The 12,568-nt window shown below is 45.2% G+C and overlaps 1 protein-coding gene across 24 annotated transcripts in view; it reads right to left on the bottom strand.

The window, feature by feature from the left end:
• Window positions 1–12,568, bottom strand: part of celsr1a (cadherin EGF LAG seven-pass G-type receptor 1a) — a 71,964-nt gene that overhangs the window by 5,960 nt on the left and 53,436 nt on the right. For 10 of the 24 annotated variants that reach the window (XM_040174200.2, XM_040174199.2, XM_040174211.2 and 7 more), the window contains 18 exons: window positions 12,133–12,299; window positions 11,774–11,959; window positions 11,566–11,682; window positions 11,290–11,464; window positions 11,065–11,206; window positions 9,630–9,750; window positions 9,285–9,468; window positions 7,799–7,900; window positions 6,532–6,626; window positions 5,866–6,075; window positions 5,411–5,594; window positions 5,163–5,306; window positions 4,873–5,056; window positions 4,332–4,499; window positions 4,085–4,211; window positions 3,787–3,987; window positions 627–801; window positions 120–232 (listed from right to left, as the gene is read on the bottom strand). In XM_040174200.2, the coding sequence (XP_040030134.2) occupies window positions 120–232; window positions 627–801; window positions 3,787–3,987; window positions 4,085–4,211; window positions 4,332–4,499; window positions 4,873–5,056; window positions 5,163–5,306; window positions 5,411–5,594; window positions 5,866–6,075; window positions 6,532–6,626; window positions 7,799–7,900; window positions 9,285–9,468; window positions 9,630–9,750; window positions 11,065–11,206; window positions 11,290–11,464; window positions 11,566–11,682; window positions 11,774–11,959; window positions 12,133–12,299 (2,795 nt within the window). The remainder of the gene's footprint in view (window positions 1–119; window positions 233–626; window positions 802–3,786; window positions 3,988–4,084; window positions 4,212–4,331; window positions 4,500–4,872; window positions 5,057–5,162; window positions 5,307–5,410; window positions 5,595–5,865; window positions 6,076–6,531; window positions 6,627–7,798; window positions 7,901–9,284; window positions 9,469–9,629; window positions 9,751–11,064; window positions 11,207–11,289; window positions 11,465–11,565; window positions 11,683–11,773; window positions 11,960–12,132; window positions 12,300–12,568) is intronic. The other 14 variants (XM_040174203.2, XM_078101603.1, XM_078101601.1 and 11 more) reach the window with 3 other exon arrangements.

Below are 12,568 nucleotides of genomic sequence, written 5' to 3'. Positions count from 1 at the left end.
GTTTGAGGAATTGCATTTTGACATTATACATCATTGAGATGAATATGAAAGCACTTTCCAACTAGTTTGGTTTAATCTACAACACTTAATGACCCCAAAAACATTTCACGGTCACATACCAGGACGACGACAAGGATGGGTCCTGCGAAGCTCCAGATGAGTGTGTCGTGGACAGAGAGCCAGCAGAAATCTGGGTTCCCATAACCTTGCGGGTCCAGACCTACTGCCAAACCTGGGAACACACAAAACGCCAGTGTTAGCACTGTGCTCCAGTGCAAGCAGACACACGTTTTGTTACTCCCTCATTCTCATTTCTTATCTGTATGAGCTTTTATAGTATCACTTTGTACGTTTATACGTCTCTCACGTGTGCCTCCTTCCAAATTCCAATCATGTACGCTTTGCTAGCTTCCAATACTGTCAAAACACTTCAGCACATAGCCAAGCATTTGACATATTACTGTAATCCTATCAGGCATCAAAGGGTTGCGAAGTCAAATATGCAATAAATTCTAGTTTTGAAAAAATAGAAACCAGATGATGGAAATGTAATGTTACATTCATGTCAAGAGACAATGAAAAGGGGCCATTAACACAAATACATACAACAAATGTGTGTGTCTCACCAGTGATAATGGCTGGAATGCCCCAGCCCATGGCATAGTAGAACCTCATGTGGCCATGGTTGATGTTCCGCAGCTCGGTCAGCATGCGGTAGATGTGCAGCCCCTCCACGAACATCCAGGCAAAGGTGCACATGTAGAAGTAGTGGAGGAGGATCGCTATCACCATACACACAAACTGGAAGGAGATGAAAGAGTATTGCAAGCATGAGTCTACATTTGAAGAGAATCCACACAAAAAAGAAGCTTTGTTATGTGATTAAAAAATGATCCCTACGAAATGTATTTGCTGTCTTTCTATGTTTTAAATCATTGTGAATAAAATACTTTTGGATGTTGGACTGCAACTGGAAAATGTCTCGTCGGAATTGGACATTGTTTATTGATGACCAATTCTGTCACTTTTTCAAATTGTATTTATAACCCCAATGGTGTTATACCCCTAATGTTGTTTATCCAATGCATGTAAGGCAGTAATGATTCAACCTATCCTCTTTTGACTTCTCCTGCCCCCATTCCCATGTCTATTTCTGCATTGGAGGAATGGACTGGAATGCAGTGTGTCAGGGATTGTCCCAGCGGTTGAGATGCTTTATTTTATGGAGAGATCAGAGAGCGAGAGAGAGATACTACTTTGACGGGATGGTAAATCATCCCTCTGAGGGCCCCGGGCGCACACCGGCAGCATTCCGCAACAGAACGCGCGCTCACACACACACACACACACACACACACACACACACACACACACACACACACACACACACACACACACACACACACACACACACACACACACACACACACACACACACCTAAAACTATTTAACGGACATGCATGCACAGAAGACTTTGATTAATTGAGAGTGATGGGAAAAGGAAGGAACACATTCAACTTCTTCTTTCCCTTTCTCAAATCTACTTTGCTTTTTGTTGATCATTGCAGTACAGTGTGTTGTGAGTCAGTAATACAGTTTCTCTCGTCCCAGTCATAACACTGTGAGTCAGAACACACAAAAATACCCCTACAATATATCTGGAACCTTTCCTCTTCCTCTTTAATGTTGGACCCTTTGCTTCCATTTTTCACCCGATAAAGACATCTCTATATATGTACAGTATAGTATATGAAATTATGGTGGGGAGACTGAATTGTTCGGCAGATTTAGTTAAATTAGTTGGTTTAAGTTGTCTAAATCTTTAAATCTGTAATTTTCTGCCCTTAGGCTTTCCTCGTGATGAGGTGTTCCCTTTTCATTAAAAAAAGGCATTGATAAATATTGTGTAAGCTATACATCCTGAATTGACTAGACTTTAATCTCTGATGAACATCTGGTTGGTGGCATGTGGTTGGCGGCTCCTGAAAGCCATGGTGATTTGGGACTGACAGCTGGGTCTCATGATCTTGTGACGTCTTGTGTGACTGTCGACATCTGGTTTGGCCAGACGAGTCAGAGCTAGAGTTTCAAAATTACCGGGAAAGTTGGAGACTTTCCATGGGAATTAAGAGGAATATTTGGGGATAATTTAACCATATTTACCTTGTCATAAGCAGACACGCATGCAAACATTTCTAATACAAATTTTTTAAATGACATTTTTGCGACTTTTCTATAGTTTCAATGTTTTTAAACTATAAGCATACCTCATATGATACTGGTAGTTGCACAGTATTGCTTTAAACATTTAATTGCCTTGAACTTAAGCCAAAGAAGCATCAAACAAAGTGCTTTAAAATGAGAAAATTAGACAATGTTCAATTAATAGCAATTACCATGACATTTGTAACACTATACGATTTAGACAACTGCTTACATAACCATATAATTGGTTAACAATATCTCTATTTAATTGTGCAGTTTAGACCTAAAAAGATCAAGAATTCTGTATGTCAACTTCATCTGTCTCCCTAAAGCCTTCCAAGTGTCTAAGCCCTCCAAACTTCAGTTCTTCTTTTTCTTTCTCCCTCTTCAAAAAAGCAGGATTACCCGCCAATTAACATTTTCACAATGTTTTCTGAACCACATTATCAAGTGAAACTAAGAAGTTGTTTTGGGATGCCTACCGCCCTGAGGGCGGCTTCTGGAGACAGGCACCAGTCACAGCATGTCTCCGCTCCTGGCTCATAGAGGCGTGTGTTTGTAGGTGTGTGTGCGTGTGTATCTGAATGTCTGTGTCATCAGACTTCACAGAGTTCCCACACCTTTGGATCCCTTAAATAATGGTACGTGTGTGCGTGCAAATGCATGGTTACTGCGACCTTCCCGACTGCAAATTAGATTAGGAATTTAACATGATTAGCTGATTGGATTTCTGCCTACTTACGTTATACTAACTCAGGATATATATATATATATATATATATATATATATATATATATATATATATATATATATATATATACATACACATACATATTACACCTTTTTCAGCCAGTCCAGCCGGGCCCGTCGGCTGAAGTTAAATCCGCTCCCGGAGGGCTATATTGGGAAAGGGCTTTGGAAACCAGCACATTCCTCACCATTGCGCTCCTTAGACTAGCATCAAATCACATAATCTGTCAAATAGAGACCGTCTCATCTAGGCCTTGGCCCAGTAAGCCTGGTAAAGTCCCTATCAACGCAATGTTTACCCGCAGGCCAAACAAATATTGCCTGGCAGTTTTTAACACAATGAACGTGAGACGAGAATAAGACGTCATTATCCCACTTCAAGTTGCACAATGCCACAAGCACGGGAAAGGGGATAACTAGTGTGATCCTGTGTCATATCCATCTGTGTTGTTTCCACCCCAGAAGAAGTAGAAGAAGAACTACCTGTCCAAATGTAACAAGCAGAACAAGCGGCCAAGGCTGTTTGGTGTCACTTTAATGGTTATAGAATAACTTGAACCAGCCACACTGAACCAGGGTACGCCAGGCCTCCCTGCCATCACCAAGCAGGGGGTACATGGAGAACTGGTGGAGCGGACTCAAACACACAAGTGGGTTCAGCTGTATGCCCGGGACACTTCGCTTTGCAATTAAGCGTGTATTCAAATGAGTCAATTAGGTCGCTACAGTTCATTAAATGTTTCCCCAAACCGCTTTAATAGTATCTCAGATTAACAGTTGAATAGTTTCATAAAAGGGATGGACGGTTAAGATAATCTATAGCACTCACCGGGTTGTCGGTCTGATTGATGCCGAGCAGGAAGACGAGCTCAGAGAAGAAGAGCGCCGCCACCAGGTTCCTGTGGATGGCGTGGAGGTTGGAGCGCAGCCGGCGCAAGAGGCACAACAGGATGAAGGTGAGGAGGAGGAGGAAGAGGGAGACCGACACCGTGGTGTAGGTGACGATCTTCAGTGGGAGAACGTCGCCGTGCTGCGGGGAGGGGCCACAAGACATCGAGGCCAGGAGTCAGTTGCGAGGCAAAAGGCAGAAAATAGCATCTTGCATGTCATTTTTCTTTCGCCAATACCTCTCGCTTGGAGATGTCCATGAGCACGGCGAAGCTGGTCATGTGGTTGCACTGACAGCTGATGTGGCTGTTGTTCCTGTTGAGCACCTCACAGCCTTTAGCAGACCAGCCTCCCGTACCCCCGATCCTAAACGCACAAAACAACGCGTACCACGTGGGGGGGGGGAACAATAAAAAATCTTCTAAATGCTGTTTAGTGTGCAAGATTGAATTGATTTCCACACGTGATGCAGGGGAAATAACTCACGTGAGGGAGTGGTTCCAGAAGACACACACAGGCTTGGTCCTCTCCTCCGTCTCCAGCATGGTGTACTCCAATGTGATGGGGGGTTCCAGGACGGGAGGAGGAGGCGGACCCTCACTGTGCACCGTGGCGGTTACTATGGCCGTGTTGATCACCGGACGGTTCGGCAGCCTGTACAGAAAGAAACAACAGAATCTTAGTTTGACCTGAAAATATTCACTTGACGTTACATGTGCTTTTTTTGGGGTTTTATTACAGAGATGCTGTAATAATGTACACTAGTCCGTCACCATAAAAGTGAAAACTAGCTTAAATTTGGTCAGTTACTGTTATCCTTTTGTGAACTTTTGAGAGTTTTATAGGTCTGTTTTCTTCAAACAGAGTAAAAATGATGACATGTACTTTGACTGTATTTAATCTTCAGATTGAGAAATGCTTGAGAAATGTCGTCGGCACTCTTCTGACAGTGTCTGACAAAAACACACAGTAGAAGTAGGTCTTCTGAAGGTAACAGCGATGAAGTCATCGGCAGGCCTAAACTTACCTCAGACTCCTGCGGTCGGGGTCGTATCTCTCCGGCAGGAGCTTCCCCAGCGATTTGTACACTATCACCACGGCAACCGGCAGAGGAGCAGCTGGCTCAAGGTGGCGCCTTCTCCTTTCAGACACTGTGTGCTCCTCCTCCTGCGGGGGATCGGTCTGCCTTGGAGGGCCTGGGGTGGGCTCTGCTGGGAGAGGATAGCGAGAGATAAAAAGACAAGACCACCACTGAAGCGCTGCATTTCTGACACATTCTGAAGCGTCAAACGGCGTGATCCAGCAGGCGCTCCTGACCTCTGTTGCCCTGAGTGCGGGGGTTGAAACGTGGGAACTGGACGGACGACCCGAGCTCTTTGGAGTAGTCCTCCTGGATGTCCTGGAACCGAGGCAGAGTCGCCCTCTGCGGGTCCGACACGTCCAGGTAGTCCACGGTTAGAACTAGGTGAGAGGCAGGAAGGAGAGGAGACAAAGGGCAAGGGTGAGGGCCGCGTGTCAGGTGTGATCGCGTTACACAACGTGTGATCGCTGCTCCTCCAACTTACTCATGTTGTCGGTGACGATGGTGAAGGGTTTCAGGTAGGTCTTCCTGACGTTCCGTGCCAGCGTGTTGGCGTAGTCCTCAAAGTTGCGCAACAGGTGGGCCGTGCCGCCTTCGGTCTTCTGGATCTGCTCCCAGTGCTCCTTGGTGTCGGGATCCAGTATGGCGCTCCCAGCTCGCACCAAGTTCTGGAACAATCCAAAAGGAAGCAAATGGTGTGAATGAAGCGGCGCATTGCAGGAAATTATGCACATTATGTAAAGATAAGCATAAGTTTAGCATTGGTGGAACTATTAGATAACTACAGTGAGGAATCAACCAGTGGAGGGCAGTGTGCCACCAGAGCTCCTAGTTTTAAATTAGAGCATTCAGATATCTTTCAATATGTTATTGGACTTGGAATTGATTCATTTTGCAGAAGCTGATCAGGTGAATCCGGGACGTTTTCTTGTCGTCTACCTCGTTGAAGTCGGCGTCTCTCATGGCGGTGAGGTCGAACCCCTCCTGCAGGCTCTCGTACTGCAGCACGTGATTCAGCAGCTGGGCGGCGGTCTTCACGTCGTTGCCGTAGTAACGCTGGCTGCTGTTAGTGGCGCTGTGGAGCAACCGCACGATGGCCTTGGAGTGCTCGCAGTTCATCCTGGAGCTGTTGCGACGCAGATCCTCGTTCTGGAAGGGAGGACGGTGGAGGGATGAAAATAATGGAAATCGGTCAATGCCAAGATTAGTGGCGCTTTGAGAAGATCACGCCTCGATAGGTGCAATGCTATAAACAGAAAGGGGTTTCAAGCACGAATAAAATATAAGTAAAAGTTCTAAACAGGAAGGAAATAATAAAAAGCCTGGCTAAATCACTAAGTCTCTAAGACCACCTGATACATTTTTGGATCTCGTCTGTGGTTGAGTACACAGAGTAAGTTTTTGAATCTCGCATTGACTTCACATGAACCGCCTCTGTTGAAGACACAACAGCTCCTTTACGATCCATAGCTCACTCGTGGTCATTATGAAGGGAGACTTGTGCAATTTAGGGAGGCATGGGATGAGAAGTTCATGATCAGAAATATTATTTTTACTCTGAGGGCTTCATGTACCTAAACAAGTTGTATTTTGTGAAGCACTCACCAGTTTCTTCAGATGGGAGAAGCTGACCGTGGTGCAGTTGAAGAGCTCAGGTGACAACCAGCCCTTCTCATCGTTGCAATGACGAATAGCAGTGCCTTAAAAACAAAAACTGACTTTAAATATGTTATGTATGGACACAAGGACAGCAAAGTAAAACATTCTCTCAACTATATGAAGGAAAAGTAACACCACACTTTGTTAAATATTTTGAACAGATATCTGAAGGATACTTGATTTTGTTGTAACAGTTAAATACCTTTTAACAATATAAAATTCGGAATATCTCTGGTTTAAATCAACACTCGCTTTCGTCTGATTCAGAAAAGACTTCACGAAGATGCAAAGTCTCTTCTGATGCTGTTGTTGCAAAAGGCAAAATGGCCGGTGAGTCGTAGCGGCGAGCAGCCGTAGCGTGTAAATTCACCCAATGGGTGTGAGGAGAAGACAAAGGGGTCGCCGTGGTGACGGCGGTATCTAAGGGTGCAAGCAGGAAAGTGACGGGGCTTTGCTGAGGAACAGGTCAGTGAACTTCCTTTCTTTCTCACACGACTCTACGTGGAGCTGGTGTTGTTCGAGGAGGCTCCACGGACAAACGTGCGCCTGATTGGCCGGTGAGAAAACTCAGTGGTGGATCATTGGACCATTCAGAGAGCTTTACCACTGTGTTTTTGATCTGCACATAGCAAGTGTGTGTGCTTCTATGCCTTAAAATACATGAGCCCACTCAGCCACTCATGACGCGTAATCCAATTGCTGTAAATATGTTGGCACATAAAGTGAGACCATGTGACTTAAGAACAAAGGAAACAAAACAATCTGTAGTGCAAATCATAAGTAATGCAACAGTTTTGACCTGTAAAGTGTCACTTGTTCTAATAGCTTTTGATGGCTAAACTAAACTAACATTTCATAACAGGTCCAGTGGCTTACTTTGTGGTGTTTTTCTTGTGTTGGTGTACAGTCACTATGCCGAGAATAAAACTATTGTCAGCCAGATAAACAAAGCTAAAATAACCACCAGCCGGTTAGCTGGTCATAAAAATGGAAAAAAGCAAAAGCGCGAGCCTGACATTCATTCGGAACAAAATTATTCCGTACGATTTAATGTACGACTTAATGTCAACATTGACATCAATCTGGATGTCATTGAGGGGTCTGAAACTCTTTATATCTCCAAGCGAACTGCACACGGTTTTGCATTCATCTAGTGCCAAATAATTACAGAAACACGTTGCTTCTGTCCGCAGAGGCCTTAAAAAGCACTCACCGACGGATCCTTTGGGACAGTTCATGGCGGCGGGGCGTCCAAATTTAGTCTTGGGCCACCAGACGCCTGCATCAAAGGCCTTGGGGCAGCCCTCGTACACCACTGTGGAGGAAAGGACAAACGCGGGTTATGGTGGTTATAATGTGACTATGGTTTGAGAAGGTGCACAGACACACGGCTTACGTCACACTGATGTGTCAGGCAAATCAAGCAGCATTACAAAGATTAAAAGAAGTGCATCAGAGACTGAAGACTGGACTGAACATGTAACAACATTAATTACAGTTGAAAAGGTAAACGACTGCTTTAGTTCCTCAGGATGCCACCTTGCACAGTGGCATTCGCCCAAATTAAGCCTGCTGAGCCTTGAAGCAAGCTGGGATACATAATTCATCTCAGGATATCTCCGTTAATACATCTTGAAGACAAACTAAGCTGGGACCTGCAAGCTTGTTTTCTTATTTGTAGCTCCCTGCAGCTGCACACAGCCTTTAATCCCTTTAGAAATGTATTACATCTTAAGTGCGACTATCACATAACTTCTTTAGTAAATCTGTTTCATTTAGACAAAATGACTGCTGTCTTAAAAGGTTCAGTTGGATCATGCTGGCCCTTTCTTTCGGGGTCATTTCTTCAATAGCACATTCCGTCACTGCTAAAGGCTGCGGTGACATTAGCCGCTGTGTTTGGGTTCAGAGCTGACAGATCACATCTCAGTGAGCCGCAGGACATCACCAAAGCAACATCTCGCTTGTTTCCCTCTGCCATCTCCACTCCCTCCATCACTCCTTCTGTGCCGGTCTTAAATGCGCTCGGTCCAAAATGAACAAAGCCTGATTCTTGAGCAAAAGATTCACATTCATCTATAGTCCAGACACGTTCTGAGACCGGAGAGCTTCATATTGGGTCAAAGAGTCAGCACATTGACATTCAGTTTCTCTTCATGGTTTTGTCTTCTATTCATCGTTCTACTGTATAGTGTGTGTGTGTGTGTGTGTGTGTGTGTGTGTCCACTGCCAAGTCAGCTCACCAGCCAGACTCGCCTCTTCTGCTTGACTGGGCAGCGACAAAGGCGAGAGGGTTAGCTCAACTGGGGCACCAGCAGACGTGAGCGACAGTATTTGTCTCCGATTGACACTTTGATTCATCCGGCCCCCATTTAAGAGAATAATAAACCCAATTTCTGATTAAAAAATAATAATTGTTTGATTCATTTCTGTCCTTGTTAAAGTCAGAACAAACCCTTTTTTGTTAACACTTTCACTCTTCTTTGTCAGTATTTTGTAATAGCTTTGGACTTTCTATGTGAGTATTTGGCTGATTTAATCCCTGTCTATTTAATATTAGTAAAAAATAAACTCTTCTACAAGGGTAAGTTTAAGATTTCAGTCACGGAACTTCTTGCTTTGGTCCCTTACGATTACATTCATCTGAATGAAAATGAGATCAAGAATAAGTGGAAAGATGATATTTTGAATACACGTACCCTCGCACCCCGTGGGAGTGACCTCGGCGAAGGGGTTATCGCAGCGGTTACACTGGCGACCGATGACTCCTCCCTTACAGGGGCACTGCCCAGTGACGCCATCGCATGTTCGAGACTCTGAGCCGACGGAGAAACACTCGCAGGGGTAGCAAGTGTCCTCTCCTTCTGGGCGATAGTGGTTCTCCTGCAAAAAAGAAAGAAGACATTATCGACTAATGACATTTTGTGTGGTTTTTCTCCTTTCAAATGTTACGTTGTCTCGCCTGAGCAACCTCTGCTTGAGACTTACAAAAAGGAATATCAAGTGGGTAAACCCAGTAGAGGTAAAGTTATGTAGGATTTTACCTTGCAGCGACATTCTCCCGTGGTCTTGTTGCAGTCTTTGTGGAATCCCCTGTTAATATCACAGTTACAAGGTCCGCACATGGGGCTGCCCCACCAGCCTTGAGGACACGGCTTCTCAATTCTGTCATCCAAGAAAATGCATCTGATTATTTAGTGGCCTCGACAAAATATATTTGATACAACAATATATAACAATTTGACAAATTACACTGTGACTATGAGAAAATGAATAAACACATCAGTGATTACAAGCTCCAACACACAATATGAAATAAAATGCACATATGGAAAACTATCTGATTTGCAGTTTTGACATCAAACCTCCCTACTGTTTTTTCCTAGCAGTACTGCATTTACGTTTGTGTGTCTGTTCCCTAATGAAAGAACATTATGAGTATATAATATTTATATCATTAGATTGTGATGGGCAAAACCAAGAGGAAGACGTCTCAACGCTCAGTAGGAAATAAAAACAAACGTGTCATACAAACAACGGGTTTACCATCTACAGACAAGGTTGTTGAGGAAAAAAATGTCAAATTCTGACGGCAGACGATCTGTTGAGTTTATCTCCAACTCAATGCTCTTCGTCGCCCCTAAATCTAGAATACACTTCCTTTGGCACTTTGAAGTCAGTGATGCAGGTGTGACTCATTCATACGACACACACAAACTCTCCTTCTCTCTCAATGGGAGAGAGACGCAAACTCAGACCGAGCGATGCGATCTGATAGGGGACGAGCAGCAGTGTGAGGGCAGCGGTGACTAAACACCTATGGAGGATAAGTCAGGCGTGAAAGGGGAACCCCACATCCTGCTTAAGACGGGACGCCATGCATGTCATAAGGGTCGAGGGGGGGGGGCGGCTGCTTCTCTATATTGGCTGGCTAATTCACACGCCCTCGGAGGCCACGGCTGACAGTGCAGAACCGACTCGCCACTTTCTGCAAATCGTAAACAAACTTCCCGAATGGCGCCTAATAGTTTGATTCTTTCTTTGTGATGTCTGATCTCTCCTCTCTTCCTCCCCCACACATGCAGGCACGCATACACTATCAAGCTCAGATTACCGACTCATGAAGCTGCTCTCAAAGACTCAGGACAAGAGCCTGGCATAACTAAAGGAGACTACTGTGCTTTGTCCCACTGGGAGACAAAAGTCCATTTTCTTTTTTTTTGCCTGCTTCATTTTATAACATCTGGATATGAATTATGGCTTTCAGCATCCAAAGCTAACAACTCTAAAATGCAGTTGAAGTCTGAGGGATTTTTCAAAGATTTGAACATCTTAAAGGTAAAGCTTTTGATACACTGTGCTGCAGGTTCGATAAAGTGTAATGAAGGGTTTCTTTATATGTTAGAAGCTAAAAATCCAACCTCTAATGTGTCCATGTGTGAAGACAAGTCACACTGAGAGGGGGGGGCGGGAGCTTACTTGTTTTCACAGTACTGGCCGTAGTGGTTCTGTCCACACTCACAGGTGTAGCCGTGGGAGGAACTGGGTTTGCGAACGCAAGTGGAAACGTGCTCGCAAGGGTTCAGCTGGCAAGCGTCCACACACTCCTTCCCGAAATAACCTGCCGGACAAAGAGAACAGAGTGACTAATGACACGCAGATTGACGTGTGTGTGTGCGTTGTTTCTGCAAAGTCTTTTATTACCTGGGTCACAGACACAGGTGTGCGTGCTCCAGTCGTCGCTGCAGTGGCTGTTCTCAGGGCAGATGTTGGAGTCGCAGGGGTCAGCCAGGTCGCAGCCGTCTTCCACGCGGATCTTCAGGCCCTGAGCCATGTTCACGTTGGCCACGTTGGTGGACGTCTCACCCATACGCACTCCCTAGTGGAGCGCACACATGCATGATGAAGAAGAAGAGGAAAGGGGAAAAAATACAAAGAAGTGGTCCTGGAAAATAGGAACATTGCCTTTCTTACACTTACCTGAATGCATCCAACAAATCCGTTTCTGACTTGGTTTCCCTCTCCAGGCAAACCTCCCACATGAAGAGTCTGCAACTTCAATCCTGGGAGGTCGTTACCGAGCTCCACTGACTTCTGCTTGAAAAGAATAAATAATAACAACTCTTTTTTTTATCTTGCAGGGACCTGCAGTGCATGGTGGTACGGCTGTGATGCCATTTGCCTGTACCTGGTACATGCCGTAGTCCAGGGACACGTAAGCCACGTATTTGATGTCCTTGCCGTCTTTGGCGCTCCTCAGCTCTACCAGCAAGTGGTGCCACTCCCCGTCATTGACGCGAACTTGTGGGAAGCTCAGCGACGCCACCAGCTCCTGCCTTAGAAATACCTCCATACGAATCTGCCGCTCGCTCACCTAAATGAGGGGAGGGGCGGGCAGAGGAAGAGAGGGGGGGCAGTTATTTTCATTTCCATTGAGAGTGTTCTCGGTTCTTGGCCGCAGAGGAATGAAGTTAGAGAAAGTGTCGCTCGGCGTGTATTTTTCGTAGCGTATGATTGGTTGACGTTGGCGCGTGCGTTGTATCTCACCATGAGGTTGATGGTGGAGTGAGCTCCGGCATTGGCCTGCATCAGGGTGCCGGCGGGCTGCCTGGTGCGGAACATGAGGCCCATGTACCAGGGAACGGCGACAGTGACGTCCGTCTCGCTCCAGGAGACCAACGCCTGGCCGTCGAAGAACTGAGGAGATGGCATCACTGGACGCGCCGGGAGGGAGAGTGAGGGGAGGACCATCATTAATGTTTTTAAGGATAGATCTTTACCACATTCATATTGACGCATTGGCGAAGTGGAACCACTGCCTTTGTAAGGTCAGGCGAGAACAAAATAAGGTCACTGTGTTGCAGTAACTACACCAGTCTTCAGTATATTCAGTATTCAGGCACATTTTAGTTTTACTGTAATTATACTTACAAATGTGTTTGAATAGAAACAATATGGCTTAAACATGATATAAACTCAAATG

Source organism: Gasterosteus aculeatus, chromosome 4 (assembly GCF_964276395.1).
Source record: "Gasterosteus aculeatus chromosome 4, fGasAcu3.hap1.1, whole genome shotgun sequence".
Lineage (NCBI taxonomy): Eukaryota > Metazoa > Chordata > Actinopteri > Perciformes > Gasterosteidae > Gasterosteus > Gasterosteus aculeatus.
The sequence above is the reverse complement of the archived record's forward strand: the minus strand, read 5'-3'. Positions and strand labels throughout refer to the sequence as shown.